The following is a 26306-nucleotide window of genomic DNA, read 5'->3' as shown; positions in this document are numbered from 1 at the left end:
TGGTGATTGATTGATTTGAAAAGTGAGGTTATCAGTCCTACTTTTAAGTTTTCACTTAAAATTTAAACACACACATACATACACATATTATTATCATTTATATATAAGTATATATACTTAATTATACAAAATTAAATTTTATAGTATTAAATTAATATATCAATTAATTTCATTACATTGAATTTGAGTATATATAAATTCAGTTTAATAATATCTATCTATACACACACACCACCACACAAAACACCATACTGTCTCATATAATTTGTCCCTTTACCAGCTTTCCTTCAATCCTATTCAGATTGATTCTTTTTTCTGTGTTGACTTGCATAAAAGAGGTTTGTATGTTAGCTTTTCCTTGATCATTCATACTGACCCTCACTTTAGATATAGTTTTTGATGGAAAAGGGGAAGGGAAGCAATAGAGTTATTATATTGCCATTTTGGGGATAATTAACATAAATGTTTCCACTGAATAGATTCTCATGAGGAATGCCACACTCAAGTGCTTTGTGCTCTGGTAACACTTTATACATTTATCATAGCATACGTGACCTTCTCGTTATCTGTACTCATGCCTGTGTTGGAGGTCTCCATTTAATCTCCAAAGTCCTCGACAGTGCCACGTCCTGCCCGTCCTCTAACAGTTAAATGTTAACTTGGAAAACAGTTTACAAAACCAGCACTTTTTTATAAATAAAGCCACCAGTATTCTGTGTCTGTACAAGATGTTTCCAATTTTTCTTACTTCCCTTCTGAGGTCACAAAACAGAATCCAGTTTTGACATGCTTTTTATAGAAAATTCTAGAAAAGAGACAAGGCAAGATGAAATTAACAAAAAATAAAATGGACACTTGAAGTTGGCATGCCTGCTATTGGTTTCCTTCCTTCTCACTTGACATTCCCATTATGTCTAAATCATGCTGGAATACAAACCATCGAGATCAATTACTTTCTTTCAGCAGATCTTACAGAGACAAATGATTGGCCTGTGGCATCCTTCAGCTTTAGCTGGAAATCTCTTGAGCAGCAGAAGGAAAGAGTGGCCACCGCACAGAATGATATGCCCTAGGGAATACAGTCTACACCTGGGGTTCTAAAATGACTAGTTTTCTGGTGACTTTCTCCTGTCCTCGGTCATTTTGATGTGTATTTGGAGAGAAACAAACTTGTCACATCTCTGGTAGGATTGAGTTATATAATCTGAAGCCATGCAGCAAAATTTTCCTTCTTCATTTCTACTTTGTGTTCCATTTATGCCTTTATTTCAGCTAATCCAAAAATGTAGGGACCCTATTAAGCTCCCTTTAAACAGGCAAATCAGACTTTTATTTCAAATAAAATATTTATCTCCCGTATTCAAGAGCAAGCCATTGCTCATTTATTCTTCACAATACCTGATGCAAATTCCACTGGCACATAAGGATGTGAAGTCTATTGGTGTTTGACCCATTAATAACTTTCCAAAAGTTATGACTACTTAAAACTTTAAGGCTTTCTGTTACTGCAAGTTCTGCTTCTTGCCTAGGGTACCTAAAAATGGTAAATCCTGATGATTATTTTTGGGACAAACTTGTCAAAATAAACATAAGCATTGATAATACAATTTGGATGAATGGGGGTAATCATCTCAGGACTCACATTCATTCAGATGCCTTTTTCATGCTGACATTTTTCATCTGTGAGTCATTGCTCACTAATTGATAAATGAGGGGCTAGACCACATTTCTCTGCAATCTGAGACTTGGGTTGACAATTATCAAGCAAAGTAATCTCCGACTTCAACTTCAGAAACCTACAGCCGGAAAGGTGCTCCTGACTATGGGTAATGCTGGTCATCTTCGTTAGTCAACACAACAAAAAGGGAAATCCTAGTATTTAAAAACTGAGGTAATTGAATCTAATGCTACTTAGATAGCATTAATCTATTTATGTCTGCAGTGTTGAGTCATTTGTGATTCAGAAATAATATTTGATAATATTTCTAAAGCAATGAAATTAGGTAGGGAAAGTGACTTGTGACTCATTCTAAACTATGACAGATGAGAAATAGAAAATCCAATATGTCAATAAGGAAAAAAACAAAGTTTGACCATTTCTTTCTGGTAGTATAGTCCACAGAACAGAGATGGGGAAAAAAGATAAAAATAAGAATTTAATTGCAATTGTCTCCTAGTCTATCCAAACCCCTTTGCATTGGGAGAGATACAGTCTCCTAGTCTATCCAAACCCATTTGCATTGGGAGAGATACAGTCTGACTTTTTCTATCTCACATAATCTCATCTACAAAAGTTAATCAGTATTTCCAATGATAATTTGCTTCCAGAGCGATTCCCCTTCAAATTCATATTCTTGGAAGGTAGTTAATAACAGGGAATTTAAAGTCAAAATATCAAGTTCACAAAAGTTAAACTACAAAGTGTGTAAATTCTATTCACTCCTCTAGGATTATAAAATTGAAAAGCTTTACAGCTGAATATAAAAATTTATAGTGCTTGGGCCTATACTATTTAACAACCTATAAATGAACTTAAAATTTAAAAAATCATATTTAAATTACCAAAGTAACTGAAAAATAAAAATAAGTGATTTCAAATCCTGATTCATGTTTAATAAACAGGGTATGTATGTTTCCTATGTTCAATAGTATATGTATGATCACACACATTTATTTATATAGATTTGTTTATATGAACATATAGTTATGCGTTTATATCTATTTGCAGTGAAACATGTCTCAACTCTGTTGGACTTTGTTGAAAATCAAAGAAGAAATCCTTCTTGATGAATGAAGTCCAGGTGGGCCATTTTTTTCAGGAGCATATAATAAAGCACACTAATGATTTTTAAAATTGGCTGCACATGTGTGGCTGGACAATTTCTTACCAAGGTAAATAAACATGATTAATTCTGGCAGTTATTCAGATGGCACACAGAAACATTCTGAATGCATTTTATCATGTTAAATTTATAACTGGTTTCCTGAAGCAGAGCGTATTTTTATCATAACTTTACAATATATATATATATATTTAGACTGGCAAATATAATGCTCTTTTTAGTCTTCTATATTCTTAATAACCATTTCTAAATGTTTCTGAAAATTATTGAAATTTTAATTTTAATAATTCCAAAGATATAAAATTATATCTTAACTCTTTATCTTCACACTAGTTACACGCATGAAAGGGCATGGTATTTTTGACTCTTAATTTTGGAGTTGAGGTATGATGGTCTGGGTGTGAGAAAGAAAAGAATCTACACGATGTAGAGGTGATCAGCTTGGATGTTGGTTTACAACCAGAAACGCATTGATTTTATCTTTCTTTGATTACACAGAATAATAGAAAAATTCAATTATAACAGAAAGAGGAAACTGAAGGCAGCTTAAGTACACCTATATATTTAAAAGATAGTATCACTGAAGTACTATATGAGAAACACTAGGGCACATACCACAAAACACATTTCAGTGAATTTTTATAATACACCAGAAATGGCCTGGGATCATGGGCTGTGTGGCCTTGGGAAAGCACTTAATTTCTCTGTGTATCTGTCCCCTAGGTTAAATAATATATAGAGTCTTACCCAGCTCTAAAATGTGTAACCTTTCTCCTATATTAAAACAGAATCAGGAAAAGCAACTTATCAGAGATTTTAATATTTTTCAAGGTACCCAACCCGAGAGAATGACAAAAAACAAGCACTAGGTCCAGACTTTCACTGTATATAGACCTGGAAACCTGAAATGCTGAGGTTTCTCAAAACGAAATGTGCATTCTGAGTGCAAAGTTGTATCTACTTTTTAGGGATACAGCAAAATAATTGCAAGCACTAAAATGAAAAAAAGCACCAAAGCTAAAAACTGTGTACATTCTCTAACCTACTTCTGAATAAAGAACCAATTGCTATATTTAAATCAATGAGAACTATGGCTAAAAGCAAAGCATAGTTGAGGATCTCGAACTCTTTTTGGTAACAGACATGTGGACACATAGGCAAATGTGACTGATATTCACTATTAAAGAAGAAGATAACAGTAACTTCATTGAATTTGCCAGTAAGCAAACTCCAACTTGGTGCGTACAAAAATTAGCTTTTTTTCTTTTAGTATCAAAAGCTTTAACAGGGCCTAAAGCCACTGTCAATGTTTGCAATGTTAAGCTGAGAGTCTTATGTCTCCAGCCGTCTTCCTTTCGTATGTCTAAGTTCACGTACTAACCAGGGAAGTGTGCTGTTTTAATGGCTCACCCAGAGTGCTGGGCTGCTGGCAAAGACAAGAGGAAGACTGGGGAGAGAGAGGGTATTGAGCTGCCATGCCGAGTCTATTTTAAGTCAGGCTGGGTGAGAGAGAGGTGGAGGAGGGAGCGGCCTGAGTAGGCAAGCTCACCTGTCATTACTATTATTATAATGATATGCTTGTCTACTTACAAGACTTGCTATGAACTCTTTGGGGTAGGAATAGCTTGTTATTCTTTTTCATATCTTAGTGCTTGGCACCCAGTAGACAATTACTGTATATTTATGAAAGGAATGAATAAAAGACCCCCAACTCCTTCGGGGTTTCTTTCTCCCACTACTTTCATGTGTTAGGAGAACTGATTAGGTTACGAAGTTCCTTATTTAAAACTTCAATTGCTCCCTTGAGTTTTCTTCCTTAAAGTCATTCACACCTTCAGATGAATTACTTTGATCTAATCTTCTGCAGGAGTGCCTGCACTTCAGGATTCACTGAGGGGGATCTCAGATTTGGGGGGGAGGGCCAGGAAAGGAAGTCCTCCATGGGGTTGGGTACTTTGGACTGTTGAGAGCAGCATCAGGGGGTTGCTAGACCAAGGCAAGTGCGTGAGGGGGTCAAGAGCAGGTTACACAGGACAGAGTGGTTACCATTACAGAGAATCTACTTTCCAAGCCAGTCTAGAGGGATCTGATGGGACAGGCCACCAAATGCTTTTGTAAACATTTAGCATTTGTACACACATGGCAGCTTGGGGAAGGTGGTGTTTGGAGGTCAAGCCTGGAAGCTGCACATCCTAGCTTCTCTCGAGTTACTAACCTGTACTGTATGGTCCAGGTTAGCTGTGCTTCATGTGTTAAAACCCAATTCCTGCTTCTCCTCAGTGGGAGGAGGACAAGAGAGAAGGAGAATGAAGAGAACAGAAAGGAGACCACATCCTATGACCCCTCCATTCCCCTAGTTCTCTTTAGCATCAGTGTGGACTAGTAGAGCTTTCATGGAATTTCCCACTTCATAGGACATGTAGATATGTTTCCCTGCTCTTCCCCACCTCCCTCCCATGCCAAATGATTAATCAACTCACACCCTCTCTTCCAAGCTCGGAACACAAGCTTAGCACTCACAGGTCAACTCTGGGGCCTGGAAAATTACCTACCCGCCTTCTTCTGAATATTTATGCCCAAATGCCAGGATGTCGGATGCCCGTCCACTCCCATCACAGACAACAACTGGCACGGGAGGGGTATCTCGAAGGTATTCCAAGACAATTGAGATCACATTGGGTCCTCCTTCCACAATGAGTGCCACCACTGGAACGCCTTGACCGATTCCTGCATTAAAAAAGGAAAAGAAAAGGAAAAAAAGAGAAAAGAACACAAAGCCAGCAAACCAAAGAAACAAAAAGAGAAACAAAAAGCACAGACTAAAATTACTGAGCATGGGGGAGGTAACAACATATGAAGGGCTAACATACGGAGCGAAATTTTACAGAAAACCCTTTAGCAGAATTTTCCCGCTAGAGAGTCCACTCAACTCTGCCCTCTCCCCGCAACTCCCAGGGTTTTGGGGTTTTAAAGCGCTGATGACTATACCTCACAGGGGAGGCGTAGAGTGAGGAGGGTGGGAAAGGAATTGGTTAGTAGAGGAAGTGCTGGGCCAGCAGCCAAAAGACTGGAAGCTAAATTCGATCTTAAGCAAGTCTCATATGGATCCAACGGTCAGTTTCCTATATGAAAAATGGGAAGTTAAAAAAATGCCACCTCCCTGAAGTCATCACAGTGCTAAGAAAATGCCTAAATGGTTCTTTTTATTAAAGACTACCAAAATCAGCTGGGGGCATATTTTAACTTGTTGAATCAACTAGTGGCAAAATTAGGGGTCTATCTATTTCTGACCATAGGTGATAAGCTTGATTATGGATTCTTAACACTAGAATAGTTATAATAAATTACTCAGGAGATACGGCATCTGTCCTCTGCCATTACTGTGTCCTTCACTACTGAGGAAGGTGCCAGGCACACGATGGGCAAACATTTTCTGAATTCAGTTGAATTAAGGGATTTCAGCTATTTATACTGAGCCACAGACATTGCTGTTTTCAAGTAAAAACTGCCCTAACATCAACACTTATGTATGTTCAACCTAACATAGTAAAGAGAAGTATTAAAAACAAATGTCCATGAGAGACATGATGAGAAAGAAATTAAATTAGTTTTCAAGTGACATCTCAAGTATCATCGTTCATTGAATAAGTTTTTTTGCTCAATTTGGTACCACGTTGTATTTTCTCACTCTATCTTCTCAGAATAGTTAGGAAATTGGGCAATGCCATAAAAATGAAAGGGTTTTATAAGGTACACAAAGCAGTTATCTTAAAAAATAGTCAAGATTCTGTACCACTTCCGTAAATATGAACTGAAAAAAGCCCTTAATCACCTCAGTTCTTCCTTCCTCTTCCCCCTTCTGTTATGGTTTTATCTTTTATCAAGAAACTGCTCCCCTATGAGAAATAATAGGTTGGTGTTTGATTTCTTGCTCCATTAGTAAGAGATTTTATTAGACTTGTGTGACCTGTTTTACTTCTAAAGTATAAGTACATCAGTCTCCTAGGACCTTATCTCTTCTAAGTCAGTGTCTTTCATGGTTTGATTTTCATCTGGAAAGAATGGTCCAAAATGCCAGTTACACAAAAAAAGAGTGCTGTTTTAAATTTACATTTAAAAAATGTAAGAAAATAACAACTGTTGATTAAGGCAAGAAGCCAAGATTTTTTTTTGTTCCCCAGAAGGAATTGGGAGAGAGAGATGACCTGTAGTCCCATCAGAGTTTTCTGTGGAGGGGGAGTTTTTGAGAATTACTCCTTCAAATCCAAGGAGAGGGAAGTAAAAGGTCATGCTGTTCTCCTTTGACCCAGAAGCTCTAATGACTCAGACAAAAGGCCACTTTAAAGCTCTGTTGGGGTGTCTATGAAGGAGACACTTTCCCACTGCTATTGTTTATGAGGATTAAGTAAGTTCCTGTTGAAAGGCACGTTAAAGATTAAGGGCTAACTTGAAATGTTAATACAGCACACTTCTTTTGGAGGAGAATTTTCTGACATAAAAAATACCCACCCCTATATGGATTTATGTTCTAATGTGCCTTGGAAAAGAGACTCTTTTCCAAGGCACATTAAATGTTATTTTATAAAGTATTTTATGTTTAAAGTTTAAACATAAACTTAAATGTTTAAAGTGATTTTATAAGGTATTTCCAAAATACTATGCTATTTAGTTTTTCCCTTTGCTTTTCTTTAGCACATGCTCTCATATTGTTTCATGTCAAGGGACAATACGCTATACCTACTGTTTTATACCAAATGATATCATTTAGACTATTTCTAGGATCTTCTAAGAGAGGCCTTGGCCAAATTCTGATTCTTGAGCACTGATTCTATCAGTGGATCTTTACTCCTACTCACAGACCAACTGTGATCCACTCATGGAGGAAGAAGTCATAGAATGGATCGTCTAGAATGTTCCAGTGATCCAGAGTCTACCAGACAATAGGCAAGATGGCTGGAAAACTCTCCTCTCTTTGAGAGGAAACACAGGTGCAAAGGATCAATTTTCATAGGAAGATTTGAGAGCAATAAGCTGTCAGTTATATTTGTCAATAAATCAAATCGTTATAACCTCTAGAAATACAGAAGCATTTAGATGGTCAGATTTCCTATATTTGGAATGAAGCTGTAATTAACTGAAATGATGAAAAGAACTACATTAATTCAGATATATATTCCAGGGCTAAAAATTGGATGGAGTAAAGTATCAAAATATCATCTATTTTTTCATAAACTGAATATATCCAATATATCTATTCCTCCAAATTCTCTCCCATTTCTTTTAGTGATAATACATGGAAATTTGTTCCACAGACAATGAAAAACCCTTATAGCCTAAAACAAAAGCATTTTTGATTTTCTTAGTTATAGGTGGTAGAGAATCAGGCCGTTCCTAAAAATATGCTTTGTGTAAATTAAACTTGCCAATATATGGATATACGGTAACATTAAGCCTTTTTGTCAACACACACACACACACACACACACACACACACCCGTCACACATATTACCTTTTTTCTGAGAAAAGAAAATGATATCAAATAATTAGTAATGACCTAAAGCAATGGTTCTTAGCCTATTTTTTGGAGACAAGAGTCTTTGAAAACTTTTGTGAATCTGATGAAAGCTAATGATCCTTTTCCCAGAAAAATAAATGCTCATAAGGACAGTCACAAAAATGTTTCTATGCATTTCAAAAGTTCATGGATCCCTGAAGCCTATTCATAAAAATCTTGCTAATGGACCCTTACAAAGCCCCACCCTAAATTAAGAACATTGATATACAGTTGGTCCTCTGTATCTGTGGGCTCCACCTCCACAAATTCAACCAGCTGCAAATCGAAAATATTTGAAAAAAATTCCAGAAAGATCCAAAAAGCAAAACTTGAATTTGCCGGGCACTGGCAACTATTTACATAGCATTTATGTTGTATTAAGTATTATAAGTAATCTAGAGAAGATTTAAAGTGTACAGGAGGATGTGCGTAGGCTACAATGCAAATACTGCACCATTTTATAGAAGGGACTTGAGCATCCGCAATTTTGGTATCTGTGGGGGTAGGGCTGGAACCAATCCCCCAAGGATACTGAGGGACCACTATATATGCAAAGAGCATCAGTTTGTGTTCTTTTATGAAGCTCACTGAGGCCTCTGAGACAGGTTCTAGAATGGGTTTTCAAACAAAACTTTATGTCCAGGGAAACTATATCACATTATTACTACCCAGTTATAGTGACTGGCGAAGTTTCCAAGGTGAAGCACTGTCTATAGGTTATTTCTCCTCCCATCCTTCATTCCTTTCTCTCTTCCTTGTTTTTATTTCTTCTGTTCACATTTTCTTTTCTAAATTACATTTTGGACGTAGGATATTAAAAAAAATCTCTAGAGAAAACCACAAATTTACAAATCTGTAGCATATGACATCATTAGTAAAGAAAAAGCATTTTAAAAAACAAGAACGGTATATTCTTTATTAGTGAAATAAAGAAAACATTTTGGGAATTCACTACAGATCCAGCTGGATTCATAAGGACCACTACCATTTTCTTTATGCCCACAAAAAAATTAACATAAATTCCTTTGAAGGGCCTCACAAATGTAAGCCTTGCTCAGCTGAAACTACTGACCATTCACAAAAAGTAGTTTAGATTTATAGTTTTAAAAAAATATGACTTCTATTATCTATTATCACCAAAAAAGTTCTCATTTTATCTAGGCCCCTCAGAGATCTTTTTGGTCAATACTCGTTCTTTTGGTTTTGGGGAAAGTAGGCTAATTCCTTAGTTGATTGCAATAATTTTTCATTTTCTACTATAACCAAAAACTTCTTAGAGATTTCCATTAGAATTTAATTTTAGAGCAATGCAGAGTTGCTTAATCAGGAAGAGGCAAGATGTTTGCCACACTCTTTAGTTTTTGTAATTTTGGAACTGGAAGCATTATAGCCTACAAAAACGTGAGCTTGAGTAATGGACTTAGCAACTACATTCTACAGGATTCCAGGTTGACCTAGGGCTTTCAAATTATAAATTGAACCCCAGTTAATGGTCCTTTGCAGAAGATAACCTCTTAGACGTTTGTCCCATTTTGTTATGACCACTATGCAGTTAAGCCTGGGCTTCCAATAATTCAAATATTGTCAAAATTGGTGTAAACAAAGATTGGGTTGGGTGGTGTAAAGAAGGGAGGTGGCAGGGAGAGAAGAATGTCTTAAAATTCTGAAAGACCTTTTTTTCTCTCTCTTTCTGCCGACGTGAGACTATAATCTATGATCAGTTCAGCCACCTGTAAAAATATTTGGTGTATTGTAGTGAAATGCTACAAAATAAATAGAATTTTGATCAAACCAAATTAATCCTTTGGTTTACTGTCAACATCATTATATATGATCTAAAACGCCAGTGGGCCTAAGGAATAATTTTTTTTGCTGTTGGAAAACGGTTTATATTTACATGGAGATGGAGCATAGAAGATTGATATTTAGCTAAGTCTTAATGATCAAAGCCACAGATCATGTGATTATTACAGTACAGGTCATTTAGAAAGGAGGCTTCAAACTTTACATGAGCGATGACTTCTTGAAGATCTTAATCACTTTGAAAATGAGTCTGTCAGTGATGGGTAGGCATTTCTGTTTACCAGCTAAAGCTGTTTAGCAATAACATGAACAGTTAACACACTGGCCTTGCCAGTTCTGGGATTATGTGATTCTTGATGATTTAGAAGTTTGTTTGGAGAATGCATATGCTTTGAAAGTGTGCATATAGTGAGAATTTGTCAATATATTTTATGTTGCAAAATTTTAAATTTATATTATTAAAATGTGTATATTATTAAAAAGCACTGAACATGTCCCCTTTATCCCATTTCTCATTTGAATAGTGTGGTCTTTGATTCAATGGTTGACTCGACCAATAGATATACTGGTCACCATCTCCTGTATTTGGACTAGAATGGGGCCATAAAAACTCACTAACCCCTTAAGATCTTGTATTTTACAAACAGAACTTTATACAGACCTGGGGGGCATTAACAATTACTGTAATGATGGGAGAAGAAGCAGTCAAGCTATTTGCCTCATTTTAATGGGCACCAGTTTACTCTCTACTTGAGAAATAGTGGCTGAAGTTTGCATAATACCACGGCTTTTCACAAATAGTTTTAGAATTAGGTTCTTGCTCCCCTTAATGCATCTCTTCTATGGTCTGCAAATTGTGGGATGGATTTATGAAAATTAAATAAAGCTGGTAATCAACTGTGTTTAACTGACAACACTCGATACTATTCTTGTTTATTTAGTTTAAGGCGCTTCTTATAATTAGGAAGATTCCCAGAACATGAATATTCAGGTACAACTGTAGAATATTACTGTATAGAAAGATAATATTTTAATATGCTTTTTTTTGGCAAAAAGAAACGTGATTGGAAATCTCTGAGCTACTAAGGAACAGAGTGAGCCCAAGAAAATATCTAGGAATGACATAAGAAAAAAAAAATGCATCTCATTTTAACTAGAATGTCTCTTCAGTCTTCAATGGAAGCAGATGTTTTAGATATTGCCTTCATGTTTTAGAGATAGAATACATTATCTATTCAAGACAACAGAACTATTACTGGAATGTGCCTGATCCTACTTGGAAATGGGTAATAAACCCATTCATTTTAGCAAATCCTGATGATGCATTCAATTGGTAAATGCCAATCCCAGTTCAAACCAATTATGTATATCCTTACTACATTTTTTTTGCCACTATAATTCTGCACCTAAATGGATGCTTAGAAAAGCATTTGGAAATATAAAATACTGCACAAATTATTAAGCAGTCAAAAGGAAACCACATGCAACAAGATGCTTTACTTTTAGACACTTTTGGTTCTCTAGTGGGGAAGAAATTCCTTGAAAGAGGGCTGGGGTCTTTCCCTGAGGCATAAATTTCCAACCCATTGGAGTACTAGGCAGGGGTAAAGATAATGAGAATTGCTTAAATGTCTTTTCCTATCATCACCAATCCCTATGGCAACTCCCTTGTTGATATTTAACTTAACAGACCCCATCCATACACAATCTTTCCATATTTCAAGCTAGTGCCAATATTCCAGAATAAACATACATGTATATTTTATCTTGGCAGTTAAAATCTCAGTAAATTTGGCTGAAGATATGAGGTTGTCAAGACGTTGAAGATATAGAGTTTGAATTCATGGAAACACCTCTCTGAGACAATGATAAAAGACCGAAAACAGATGGTGCATAGCATTTCTTACCCTGGGGACTAAGAATGTTAAATCTACTGAATTAATATGGCCAATCCCCTTTTTTTCTGTTTGTTTCCAATGCATTTTTTTCTGTTGTTGAACCAATCTATTTTTCGCATTATCAATGCTGCAGGTATTTTCTTAGGAATTCAGTACTAGCCCCCACCAGAAGACTATAATTTTGGACACTGCCTTCTTGCTTTGCTTTCCCATGTAGTGACTGAAGGCCAAAGGCCAGAACTGGGAGAGTGGATGAGTGGATTGAACGTAAAATCTTGAAAGCCAACCAAAGAGGTCACTGTGGCATGTGTACTGGCAACTCCCATCATGTCCTCTCTATCCACACTCACCTATCAGAGAACTGAACTGTCTGCAGCACAGAAGGGCAGCCTTACTTGGCATCTTTCAAAGCTGATCGGAATGGTGGTAGATTCCAGACCTGCAGTGGGCCAGATTTGCCTTTCTGCAATTTGAATGGAGACCATGAACCTGAGGTGAGTAACTGGGAGGGACTGGGAGGGCATGAGTATTTGGGGAGTAAAGCCTCTATTAGTGGTGGCTCTGATGGGACCATGTCAGGGTGAATAAACAAGCAAAGAAGTCTGTGTGCAGGAAGAGAAGAAGGGAACAGAGGGCATCACAGAGGAGAGATCACGTGGCCTGAGAGGGAGGGAAAGAGTGTGTGTGTTTGGGGGTGAGAGAGAGAGAGAGAGAGAGCGCGAGAGTGGGAGAGAGAGAGGGAGGGAGAGAGAGGGAGAGAGAGAGAGGGATTTATTGCCTGGATTATTAATGACTTTTCAGTTCAAGATACAGTCACTTGGCTATAGTTTGTACAGAGTCCCCTATAGATCAAAGGTAGAAAATTTTTTTCTGTAAGGGGCTATATAGTAAATATTTTAGGCTTTGTAGGACAATGGGCAAAATAGAGGACATCATGCAGGTACTTATGTAACAAGTGAGAAAACAAATTATACAGAATGTTTACGGACGAATTGCAAAACACAATTGAATACATTTTTTTTTTTGTACTACAGGTCTACTAACGAGAAAAATGGAATTTTCAGATGGATACTGAAATTTGAATTTGATGTAGTTTTCATATGTCACAAAACTATTCTTTTATTTTCAAACATTTAAAAATGAAAAAAAACATTCTTAGCCCATGAGCCATATGAAAACAGGGTGGGCCATAGTTTGCAAACCTTCCTCTAAACACATTTCTGTCTCTTTATCAAAAATACTCCTTTATATATTTTGAGTGAGTTTCTCTTTATTGCCACCAAACATTCCCCTCCTCAGCCTCACCTCTGCTGACTCTAAGGAAGTCTTCGCCTGTCCTTAACAACATGGAAAGTCCTCAGATGCTCTTTTCTCAGCCTGAGGACCCTCGCAGGGAGAGAGTAGTTGAGGGCTCTTTGTAAGAGAAAAATTGAGGATAGCAGAGATTTTTTTTTTTTGAGGTAGGGCTTTTTTTTTTTTTTTTAATTTATTTTATTTGTTTTATTTTTGGCTGCACTGGGTCTTTGTTGCTGCGCGTGGGCTTTCTCTAGTTGAGGTGAGCGGGAGCTACTCTTTGTTGTGGTGCGCGGGCTTCTCACTGCGGTGGCTTCTCTTGTTGCGGAGCACGGGCTCTAGGCGCGCGGGCTTCAGTAGTTGTGGCATGAGGGCTCAGTAGTCGGCTCACGGGCTCTAGAGCGCAGGCTCAGTAGTTGTGGTGCATGGGCTTAGTTGCTCCGCGGCATGTGGGATCTTCCCGGACCAGGGGTTGAACCCATGTCCCCTGCATTGGCAGGCGGATTCTTTACCACTGCGCCACCAGGGAAGCCCTGAGGTAGGGCTTTAAGAGGCAATATTCAGTTCTAAACTGGGTGTAAGGCTACCATCTACACAGTGTCAGGCAGGCCTTCATTTTGGAGCTTAACTGATGCTCATGTGGGAAATCTGGTTACCAGTCATGGTGAGCTGCTCTGCTTCTCTCAAAGAGAAGAGGGCTCACTCATGTGGTCGATCAAGGAACTTCACTCAGACAGCGGAAGGGATTTAGATGGTCTTCAGAGAGCTCTAAGCCCAAGAGCAGAGAGAACAATCCGTCCTCTCTGAATACCCTTGGCTCCTGGAGAGTGGCACCCTCTTCTATAAGCCAGCCAGGCTGGGACATTTGCTTGCTCCCTCCCTAGCAATGTGGGCCCCAAGCCTGGGGTTTTGCCTTGATTTCAGTGGACTTTTCTCGAAGCACTTCTTCATGCAACACCACGACCATCTCTGCCCTATACTCTGGAAGCCTGGAACTGTCTCACTCAGATGATGACTCTTTTCTTTAGATCATGGGCTGCCTGCCTGGAACTGGGCTGAACCTGTCCTGTTCTGATCTCTGACTCCGATTCCCAGTTCCATGACTGCCTCTACCTTCATTTGTCTGCTGCTTTTTGTTGACCCCCATTTTCTAACTCAGCATGGGTCACTCTAGTCTATTTTACCTCCTTGCTACTGTAAACTTTGACAGCATGTCTAGACATTGTACTACTAACATGGTAGCTGGAACTATGCACATCCTAGAAAGGCATAAATACATCTTGATATGAATTGATAAACCAACAATACATTTTAGAATTCTACACAGTGTCTAATACACAGAGTTGGCACACAATTCATAGCACTGTTTTGAGTAATGAGTTATTTGTCAAGCACTTAGAACAGAGTCTGGCACTTACTGAGAACTATATGGTTAAACAAATATAAAGATTCTTATATATATTTATTAGGTTTGTAAAAGGTTTCTATTTTTTTTTTTTTAAACATCTTTATTGAAGTATAATTGCTTTACAATGGTGTGTTAGCTTCTGCTTTATAACAAAGTGAATCAGTTATACATATACATATGTTCCCATATCTCTTCCCTCTTGCATCTCCCTCCCTCCCACCCTCCCCATCCCACCCCTCTAGGTGGTCACAAAGCACCGAGCTGATCTCCCTGTGCTATGCGGCTGCTTCCCACTAGCTATCTATTTTACATTTGGTAGTGTATATATGTCCATGACACTCTCTCACCCTGTCACATCTCACCCCTCCCCCTCCCCATATCCTCAAGTCCATTCTCTAGTAGGTCTGTGTCTTTATTCCCATCTTAGGTTTCTATTTTAACTGTATAAATGATTCATGACGACAAATGCATTTTATGGATTTAAACCAAAAGTATGCTCTGACAAATAAATAATTTGAAACACACTTTTCCAAAGTTTGAATATTCTCTCATGCAGACCAGTAATATGCTTAGGAAGGCAAATTCCTTTATCTCTTATCCAAAACACTAAAACTTTCTGCTTCGGGGTAGGTGATCTTTTTGTCACTCCCCAGATGTCTTCTACCAAGGGGCCTCTCCTCAGTGCTTCAATCAGCTTAAGTCTTTTGAATTCTGTGGGTTGGACAAAGATGTAAATGCCAAATAACAAAACTCGTAAGTTGACTCCAAGTATATTACATGCTAGTAAACAAACTTAGCTTTTGACTTAATCAATGGAAAACAGTTACTCCCTCATGGCCAGACAGCTCTGATTAAAATGTTCTGCTATTAATGTCCGTATGTTTCCAGGACATCCAAGCGACATTCCACGTGAATCGTTTCAAAAGAAAGGGAACGGCCAATTGCATGGGCTGTAAGGCAAGTATTACTCTCATAAAAGGAAAGAGCCAGAGTTTTTTTCTTTGGGGCCATTGTTTGCAGGCTGAATGTTTTAATGTAACTGATCTAAGTCTACAAGAAAACTCGCCCAAACAAAGCTACAGTCTTCTTAGTTTCTGCTCTGTTCAAAACCCACATCAAAAGGCATCCTTGCCTTCTCAAATGTAAGGTAATCAAAGTGATTCTAACTCATTTTACTTTATAATTCCTTGCCCACACTCCCCTATAAATGTGCCAGGATCTAGGTCCACAGCTCGTACAAGATCCTTTGGCTTCTTGGCGGAATTAGTAAGCAGCAGAGCAGCCAGGGGAATTATGATTTGGAAAGACCTAGCCCACAGTGCAGGGCACGGCTGGGTAGGAGAGGTAAATGGTAAGAGAGAGGGAAATGTTGCTGTTAATGGCAAAATTGTATATTAATTTGCCCTTCCAAAATAATTAAAAAAAAAAAAATCTCTGCGTCATTTGAAGGAGACTGCAATTACTTCTCCCTGCACCAAATGTGAAAAGTTCTATTCTCTCTTTAAGGCATGTTCTTTTTGACTTACTCTTTCTGGAGAACTTACTATGCATCCTGCAGTTCCCAGGCTCAAAGCCAAGTCTTCCTTAGGCCCCTCCCTTTCACCCCCACCAGGCAGAATTAACTATTCTCACTTTTGTGTTCTTATAGCATTTACTTTTCTTAAAAGCCCATGCCAATGAATATACTTTATAAATTTGTCAATCAACTACTATGATATCAAGGAAAAAATTCTCATAGTACCTTACATATCTCTTGAAGTTTTCTCTCATTAAATTACATGTTTGGACATCTCTTTTCTCTGTAGGTAGGTTTATCTTTGTATCCCCAGCATATCATAGAGTGTTCTACATGTAGTAGTTGTTCACTAAAATCTGGGGTACAGAAGGAAGGCAGGATACTGAATCACCTCAAGTATATCCTGATTGCTCATAGGTTATACGACAATGTAATTATTTCTATAGAAATTTTCAAATGTTTTATGACATAAGCAATTTTCCCTTAATCAACTGACCTGAGGTCCAGGGCACTTAGATCTGATTTAAATTCTCCTGAAATCAGGAATGATGCCAAATGCCCAGTTTCTGCGCTGACTGGTTTTCCCGTGGACTACTGAGATTGCTTCCTAACTGATTTCTCTGCCTCTACAACAATCATCACATAACTGCTAGTTATCATCTGTAAATACAGTCTTCTCTGTAACAATATTTAGTGGGTTCCCATTGCTTATAGATAAAAGCCCAAATAATTTTGCATGACAGACAAGGCTCCCCATATTCTGGACCCAACCTTTATTCACAGCCTCATCTCTCTCTCCAGAACTTGCTGTTCATTCTGATTCTAGTCTCATCCAGACTATCTTCCTTATCCTCCATCTAGGACTATTCTTAAATTTCCCTTTAGCCATCCTAATTTCCAGAGAGGAGTATCTTTCCCTACTCTTGGTTTCATGAGGAGGAATTTTTCCTAAGCAGATCCTTGGGTTTTCTATGCTTTTACTCCTTGGTAGATTGGAGAAGAATAACTGGATTTGCCCACTCAGTCTCGCTCTTCTTTCTCTTGGCATCTTCCTGCCTGCTGGAAGCCTGACATCTCCCAACTCCTCCAGGGCCCTGTCCCTGTGGGTGTATGCGGTGGGGTGGGGAATGAAGGCTTACTGTGGAATTCTGCCTAATTCTGGGGAGTCAATAATCCCACTTGGTCAACAGTCTAAAAGCCATGTCTGCTAACTTGTCCCCCAACTAAAAATGATATTCTGAGTTCCATCAACTACTTCTTTTATTTCTCAAAGTGTTTAGAACTTGGATGAGGAAAAGAGGTGCTATTTATTGCAGCCCCTCAGGAACCCTAACTCAATCTGCAAAGTCCAGTTCAAATGTTACTAATTCCTGAGGTCCTTCCTAACTCCCTCAGGCAGTATTAATTATTCATTCCTTTGTAGTCCCATTATTTATTTATTTTTCTACATATCCTTTGGCAGTTTTTAAATTCTGCCTTGCTTTAATGAAAGTTTCATCTACTACATTGTAAACTCTTTGGGATAGAAACACCCACACCCCTCTTAGACAACATTCTGGTTTCCATAGTGCCTCATACTTAGAAGGTAGTTCAAATAAATGCTTGTGAAATAAAATTAGAAGGTACAATGCCTAGGGTCTATACCTTGGGACTAGCACAGCTGAAATGACATGAATAGATGGGTTGTTATAAGGGGACTAAGTATCACACCTCAATACTACTGATGTGGACTGCTGAAAGTGGAGATGACAGCCATTTAAGTGGTCCCTGGTGTCCTTTTACAGGCCTTCACTATTGGCCTTAGTGGTGGTCAGAGACCAAGAAAAGAACATGCTGAGTGACCTGGGTGGGTGCTCACACATTGCCTTGTCCATCTGGATTAAGTCTGCAAGAGTCCAGATTCTTAGGAACTTGAATAGCCAATTTCAGTTCAGCTGTCTTGTACTTTTAAATTGAAGCCTTACTATTTCTCAGAATTGGACGCAGCTGCAGTGACAACGTGTCCTGGCCATTGGGGAGAAAGACGCGAACAAAGGTTTACACTCTTCCCCTTGCTGGAAGGATGTCCGTGAAAGCTATTATTTCCTCCAGTTGAAATGAATAGGGAACTATATGACTGAAGTAGAAACCTAATTCTGTTCTCTCTGAGGTGATGGACATGTTTTAGCAGCTAACTTGCTGTAGGCCAGGAGTGACCTTCATTCACCACAAAGGTTATTAAAGTTATTAGAATAACTGACTGCCATTATCATGTATGAGACAAAGGAAGGGTACTGATTATTTGGAATCTAGTAATGGTATTTAATCCAATTTCTGACCAGCAGTTGGGAAAAGCGATACATTTTTATTTGATTATCTGGCATCTTTTCCAAAAGATAATGTGTCCAATCTGATCAAATTTTCACTGTTACTAAATCCTCAGTGAGAAATATGGTGACAATGTCATGGGAAACCATCTTTCCTCTGGTGTCAAGTTTCCATGTGGAGGGCTCCATTAATGTGACACATCTAGCCCCCTGTCCTTCTCTTGTCTCTACATATAGAATTGAGTAACCTGGTTGGTAGTGACTAATGTCCATGTTTCTTGATTGGATAGGACTAGTCTACTAAAAGTCTCTCAGTGAGGAGGATTTAGCATCTTTTTTCGTTTTTCTCTATGGACCAGTGCCAGTCAGTGATATTAGTAAAATTGTTTCTGTAGACCTAAATTTCTCCTCTGGTTGGCTGTCTGAGGGCTGAGGTAAGCAGGCAAACCCATTTGGCCCTCACAATAAGTCATTATCTTCAACTACTTCATCATTAATAAAAGTGATATTTTGATCTCCATCTGCATAACTCCACTGTTCAACTCTCAATTTGAATCTTGTCCTGTCAAGAGTGGGTTATAATTTACTGGACTTCCTCAAGCTCCAACACCATGAATTACAATGCAGTCATTTCTGTTTCTGGCATTCATTTTGCAGCAGCATCTAACAAACTTGAACCTCTGGTTCAAGTTTGTGAACGTGATCTTATTTTTTAGACACAAATATGGCCTTTTCTGAAAGACAATTTTTTCTTAATGTCTTTACAGCTCCTTAAAAGGAAACAACAATTGCCACAGATTTAAAAAAAGCTTATTAAAAATGGAACCCAAACAAGGGAGCTTATGAATTTCTGGGTTGCAGTGAATGATTTCATGTAGTGAAGTTCACTCGGCAAACTGACTGAAGGCAGTTTCTTATTCCTGTAGGGGAAGTAGCGGCTACGAAGCACCCACTAGGTGCTGGGCACTCAGCCAGGCGAGTTGGATATGCTCACTTAATCTGCTCACCAACCCTATGATAGAGATATTATCATCCCCATTTTACAGTTAAATAAATTGAGGCATTGAGAGTAAATCACATGTATGAACAGGGTTTCAGAGACCTATTAGGAAATTCAGAGCCTGCACTCTGCACTCTACTGGCTTGTCTCTCACTAGGGTGACCAGGTGATTTATCATACAAAAACCAGGACATTCTTGCAAGTGAAGGGGTCATCATTAATAATTACTCTGGGATGACAAGCATCAATATAAACCAGAATTATTTAGTTTTGGACAAACCTGTACATATGATCACTCTCGGGTCTCAAACTCGTTTCTAGCAGATTTTTAAAAAATAGATGCCAATTCTGGATATTTAGAAAGGGGCCTGAGTTTGTTCACTGTTCCTTTGTTCACCTCTTCCTGGCTTAAAAAGGCTTAAGACTCACTTGTCGCCCCTCCCTGATTCTTGAGATCCAGTTTCTAGCTCCATCTAAATAAATCTCAGCTGTTTGTTATCAGAGATACTTCTTCCTCTAGCCACACAGAGGGATGAAGCTCCAGGGAAAGATTAGATCATTAAGCAAAGGAAAATAACAACAACAATACAACAGCACCTGCATAAATCCTGTAGGGGGAAAAGATCAATTTAAAGTTTTTCTCATGTTCTAGCATATCCTTGATGGAGTTGGATATAAATGCCTTTTACTTTTCTCTCTTATAAATAAATGTCTCATTACATTCTATCACTTAGTGATAGGACTGAAGTGTCCTGATGAGGAATCAGAGACAGTCAAGGCCCAGGGGCATGGGGGTGGTTAACCTCATTACCCTGCTCTTGTCGAGTTGGGTGTGAAACAGCCACTTGAGTTATTCCTACTGTTGCCACCAAGAGTCATTTGACATCAATAATCAGTGTAATACTATCATTCTAGTAAATGGGTTACCCTAATGTTACATAGAAGAGCGTGGCACTCTAAGGACTGCTCTTAAAATCCTGATTCTAATGTGCAAAGAACTAGTTTGTGCATTGAAAATTATCACAAGAAGAGGTGTGTGGAAATGCCCATTTCCAGTTCTCAGCTCTTCTTACCAGTGTGTGCTCTAGCAGGATGGCTCTCAAGCCTAGCATGCTCCAGAATCACCTGGAGGATCAGCTAAAATACACGCTGCTGGGCCCCACCCTCAGAGCTTCTGATCAGTAGGTCTAGAATGGGACCTGAGAATGTGCATTTCTAACAAGTTCCCAGATGACGCTATTGTTGCTGGTCCACGGACCACACTCTGAAAACCAGTGCCCTAGCATAAAGCTGTAGGAGTGGAGACTTTTCACTTGTGAAAAGAAGTGAAATCTAAGATGTGCCCCCTGAAATAAATTAAGATGAAAGCCCATGGAGTAGGACTGAAATGTCCCTGTTATATTTCTAATAGTCTATTGAAGTCTGACTAGGAGTCAGCAAACTTTTTCCGTAAAAGGCCAGATAGTAAATATCTTCAGCTTTGCAGGCTAGATGGTCTCTGCTGCAAGTTCTCAACTCTACCACTGTAGCATGAAAGCAGCCAGAGACAGTGCATGAAAGATGGAGCATGGACACGGCTGTATTCCAATAAAGCTTTATTTACAAAGACGAATAATGCACTGGATTTGGCCCACAGGCCATAATTTGCCAACCTTTGAGTCTAACTAATGTGATAAATATGATTCATATATTGCAACATCTGTTAGTACGTTGAGCCCAAGCATGCCTATGATCAATGAGAAACCAACCAAGCTGGAAACCTGTGTCAGCCAAGCACTGACACCTGTTTTAGCTGCATGTGATTGGTTGACTATTGCCCTCACTGGAAGATATGCACTCTTCTTGCAATTCAACCCCTACAACCGTTTAAAAACCAATGGCTCACCACTTCATCCTAATTCAACAGGGGTTTCACTGCACTGCTGGAAATTACGTATATTTAATTTACTCTCTACTTGGTACTTTGCCTAAAAGTCAATAATATCTTCCTGTGTAGCAGGATCATTGATTGAGTTATCAGTTAATTCATATTTCGTTTTCCATTTGTTTTTTCTTCTCCTTATTTCCAAAAGGGCCCACTGGGCTGTCTTTTCTCACGGGAGGTTTACGTTGGTGGCCTGAAGATAAGCTCTCATGATGGTTTTTGTTAAAGAACTAAGCTCGCTGATGCCCTGAAGAGGAGGAAGAGAAAGACAAATGTATTTGATGGGGAGAGGTGGAAGCGGATGAGATGGGGAGGAAATTATCCAACTCCTGGGACAGGCAGAAGAGACTCGCAACATCCCTGATGGTCAGTTTCCGGATCTCTCCTTACTTGTCCTGTCAACAGCATTTGACACAGTTGGCCATTCCTTCTTCTTGGAAATATGTTCTTTGCTTGGCTTCCAGAGAGCATTCTCCTCTGGTTTCCCTCTCACTTCACTAGCTGCTCCTTCTTTATCTCCTTTGCTGGTCTCTCCTCTGATAGAAGGACTGTCTCGAAGCTCAGTTCTTGGTTCTCTCTTGTCCTGTCCTCTCCTCACACACTACCTTGGTGATCTCATCCACTCACATGGTTTCATATACTGTCGACACACAGACAACTTCCATATTTATAATTTGAGGCCAAATATCTCCACTGAACTTCAGTCTCACATAACCGTGCCCCTCTCGACGTCTCCACACATGCTATGAGGCCTCTCAAATCTGACATATCCAAAGCTAAGCTCCTGATATTGTCTCATCCCTGCCATCCCCATCCCCACAGTCTTCTCCAGACTGGAAAATGGAAACTCCATTCTTCTACTGATCAGCCTCCAAAACCTGGAACCATACCCCATATCCAATTTGATGGTAAATCCTGGGCTTCCCTGGTCGCGCAGTGGTTGAGAATCTGCCTGCCAATGCAGGGGACACGGGTTCGAGCCCTGGTCTGGGAAGATCCCACATGCCGCGGAGCAACTAGGCCCGTGAGCCACAACTACTGAGCCAGCGCGTCTGGAGCCTGTGCTCTGCAACAAGAGAGGCCGCGACAGTGAGAGGCCCACGCACCGCGATGAAGAGTGGCCCCCGCTCGCCGCAACTAGACAAAGCCCTCGCACAGAAACGAAGACCCAACACAGCCAAAAATAAATTAAAAAAATAAAAAAATAAAAATAAAGGAATTCCTTTAAAAAAAAAAACAAAAAAACTTGCCTGGTCTACCTTCATATCATAGTTCAAATTTGACTACTTCTCACCTCCTCAACTGCTACCACCCCTAGTCTAGTCACCATCAGCTTTTGCCTGGATTAGTGCCATTTTCTCTTGACTGGCATCTCTGTTTTCATTCCTGCTCCCAATTTGGATGACTCTCAACTCAGCAGGTACAGCGAGTCTATTGAAACATACAAGACCACTCATTCCTTTGCTCAAAACTCCACAAGCTCCCATCTCCCAAAGAGTGAACGTGAAAGTCAGAGGTCTTACAGTCCTCCCTGGCCCTGGCCCTTGTTTCCTCTTTGGCCTCCTCCCCACTCGTCTCCTACTCTTCCGCCCACGTGGTCACACAGGCCTCCTGATGCTCCTCAAACATGCTACCCACATTCTCACCTCAGCGCCTTTTTAATGTTGTTTCCTCTGCTGGAAATGGTCTCCTCCAAAACATCACACAACTTGCTCCCTCATTTTCTCCAAGCCTTTACTCAGATGTCCCCTTTTCAGGGAGTCCTCCCCCTACTCTACTGAAAATTGCAGCCCCTTCCCTGCACTTGCCTTTCTGCCTTCTTTGCTTTATCTCTCCCCCCCGCACTTACCACTATGCAATACACTATGTATTTTACTTGTTTGTTCTGTCTCCTTCCACTCAAATGTAAGCTCCTTAAGGGTGGGATTAGCACAGGCATCTGGTCTGAGGGGGCTGCTGTGAAGTGCACTTTGGGGTGCTGAGTCGGGGCTGCAGAGCCCTGGGCACAGGGGTGCCAGCTGCAGCAAAGATACCGCTGGCTTTACTCGGCCAGGCAGCACCAGAGCCTTCCACCCTGGAGGGACCAAGCAGGCTTGGGCAGTTGTTTTTAACAGTGGTCACCTTGGCTGAGGGAGGTTAAAAGGCTCTTATTCAGTCTTCCAGGTACACCGTAAGCGTGAGAGAGGCGGGTAGGGAGAGAGAGAGGACAGTGGGGTGGGGAGAGAAGAGAGGAGAGGAAAGAGGGAGAGAGGTGGGGGGAGAGGAGAGGAAGGGGGGAGAGAGAGAGAGAGAGGAAGAGAAGGGGGAGGGAGGGAGCGAAGGAGGGAGAAGGGGAGGGGAGAAAAGGGGAGAGGAGAAGGGTAGAGGAGAGAGGAATACAGGGAGAGAGGAGAGGAAGAGGGAGAGAAGAAAAATGAAAGAGAGAGGGGGGGAGAGGGAAGGAGGGAGGGGGGAGGAAGGGGGAGAGAGAGAGAGAGAGAGAGAGAGAGAGAGAGAGAGAGAGAGAGTGGGAGAGACCTAATAGATAAAGATTGAATTTACCAAAACTAGATTGAAAGGGGGCTTGGAATTGGATTTATTTGAATTAAGGAGAATTGTTATTATGTGACATTTCCTACATACCTAAGTTTATGAACAATAATTCATACTCATAACGACAGTTATTACTTGAATAATGGAAATAAATAAATCAATGGAACAAAACAAACCCTGCTCCACTCAAACCAAGAAAACAGGATAGAAAAATGGAAATACAGGGTGTAATGAACTTTCCACTTCTCCCCAAACTCCACCATGATTTCATAATAAATTCTGATGTGAACCAGAGTCAATATGCACTTCCTGTGTTCTCCCTTTGGGTGGACGAAATGCTGCTAATGAGGAAGGGTTCAGCTCAGATCTTTCTGATGACCAGGAAAGCTGACTCTTCAATCCTCATCCCTTTGTTTTAGCAAAGGTGCACCTGTTTTTCCACCCTGCCTCATTCCGCCAGGAATTGCCCACAGAACCCCATGTGGACCCAGAGACGTCAAGGCTTGTTAGCCAACAAGAACTGTTGATTCCTCTGCCTGGGATTTAGGACCTGAGTGTTCGCCTGCAGGGTTGTAGCATGTGGGACTCTGCAAGCTTGTGAAATCCGGCCTCCTTGCAGAACAGGGACAGCCTGTTCAGTAAGGGTAAGAGTGCTTGCTGTTTCAGCGATGGATGCCAAAAAAAAAAAAAAAAAAAAAATCTGCATGCTTATTTGGCCAGTATTAGGGCATAACATCTCTATTTTTCTGCTATTTCTCAGGGCTTAATGATCTTAAGCTGAGGGTTCAAGTTAAAAGATTTTTATTCTGTTAAAACTTATGACAGGGCTTCCCTGGTGGCGCAGTGGTTGAGAGTCTGCCTGCCCATGCAGGGGACACGGGTTCGAGCCCTGGTCTGGGAAGATCCCACGTGCCGCGGAGCAGCTGGGCCCATGAGCCACAATTACCGAGCCTGCGCGTCTGGAGCCTGTGCTCCGCAACAAGAGAGGCCACGATAGTGAGAGGCCTGCGCACCGCGATGAAGAGTGGTCCCCGCTTGCCACAACTAGAGAAAGCCCTCGCACAGAAACGAAGACCCAACACAGCCATAAATAAATAAATAAATACTTAAAAAAAAAAACCAAAAAAAACTTATGACAACTTTATTACTGACATCTTGGGAGCACTACTTCTAGTCATTTTCCTAGCCTATATGAAATATAGGCTTACGTCCACTAGTTTAAATGGCTTGAAATGATCCAAACAGTATTTTCAAAGGAAGGACAAATTATTTTAAATCCTGGGAAGGGGCTTTGAAGGGTCCTATGACAATTGCCCTGGCCTGACCCATCTCCAGTGAATTAAAATCTCAACCCGCTTTTTTAAAAGACCCCTAGAGAATGAGATACCTTATCGTCTCCAAATATATCCTACTGTAAAATTGTTGATTATGGCAGAAAAGTACTCAGTCAGCACAAGTTTTCCCATCTATTTTATGTTTGTCTAACTTTCTAAAGTTAGCTATGCATTTCTACTGAATGGTTGATCCTAATCTAGACTGAAAAGCAGCCATGGGCAATTATCACTTTAGATAAGTGCAGAAAAATCAATACTTATTTCTTTTTCTGTGTAAATGGAAATAATGAAGCCATGATGGCATTGGCTTCTACAAAAATGTATATCCTAGACTCTCTAAATCCACAAGATAGAAATCATTTGACAACAAGCACAAGTCAACAGAAATGCAGTCAAATTTCCAGAATAAACGTTTTTATGCCCATGACAGTTGGAAGTATGCATGATGGTCTTTGCCTGTACACGTTCCTATTTATTTATCCTCCCTGAATCTATGTATTATTGTTTTATTATGTGTCCTTTCTATATAGCTTTTAGTTTCTAAACTCTTCTATTACATTTTTACGTCAGGCTGGAAACGAGAGTTAAAAATAAGGCCAGAAAACCAAATACTGATGTTTGCAATAAAAATTTATTGAGCACCTACCTACCTGCATGTGCCAGGCACTGTGCTAGATTTGCAGGATGACAAAAGTGAGTATGACTCAGGCTCTGCTCACATGGAGCTCACAATCTACAGGTGATGGGGAGGAGGTGCAGGCAGACAACCACTCTACCAAAGAGGCAATGCTACAACACAGGTTTATACAGAGTGCTGTGGGAATGGGGGTTATGTGGTGAATAACTGAGCCTAAGAGGATCACGGTGTGTGTGTGTGTGTGTATGGTTTCTGAT

General features: G+C 39.8%; 1 protein-coding gene across 6 annotated transcripts in view; it reads right to left on the bottom strand.

The window, feature by feature from the left end:
- Window positions 1-26306, bottom strand: part of TRPM3 (transient receptor potential cation channel subfamily M member 3) — a 505408-nt gene that overhangs the window by 169778 nt on the left and 309324 nt on the right. For all 6 annotated transcript variants that reach the window (XM_061200350.1, XM_061200352.1, XM_061200346.1 and 3 more), the window contains one exon: window positions 5396-5570. In XM_061200350.1, the coding sequence (XP_061056333.1) occupies window positions 5396-5570 (175 nt within the window). The remainder of the gene's footprint in view (window positions 1-5395; window positions 5571-26306) is intronic.

Source organism: Eubalaena glacialis, chromosome 9 (genome assembly GCF_028564815.1).
Source record: "Eubalaena glacialis isolate mEubGla1 chromosome 9, mEubGla1.1.hap2.+ XY, whole genome shotgun sequence".
Taxonomy (NCBI): domain Eukaryota; kingdom Metazoa; phylum Chordata; class Mammalia; order Artiodactyla; family Balaenidae; genus Eubalaena; species Eubalaena glacialis.
The sequence above is the reverse complement of the archived record's forward strand: the minus strand, read 5'-3'. Positions and strand labels throughout refer to the sequence as shown.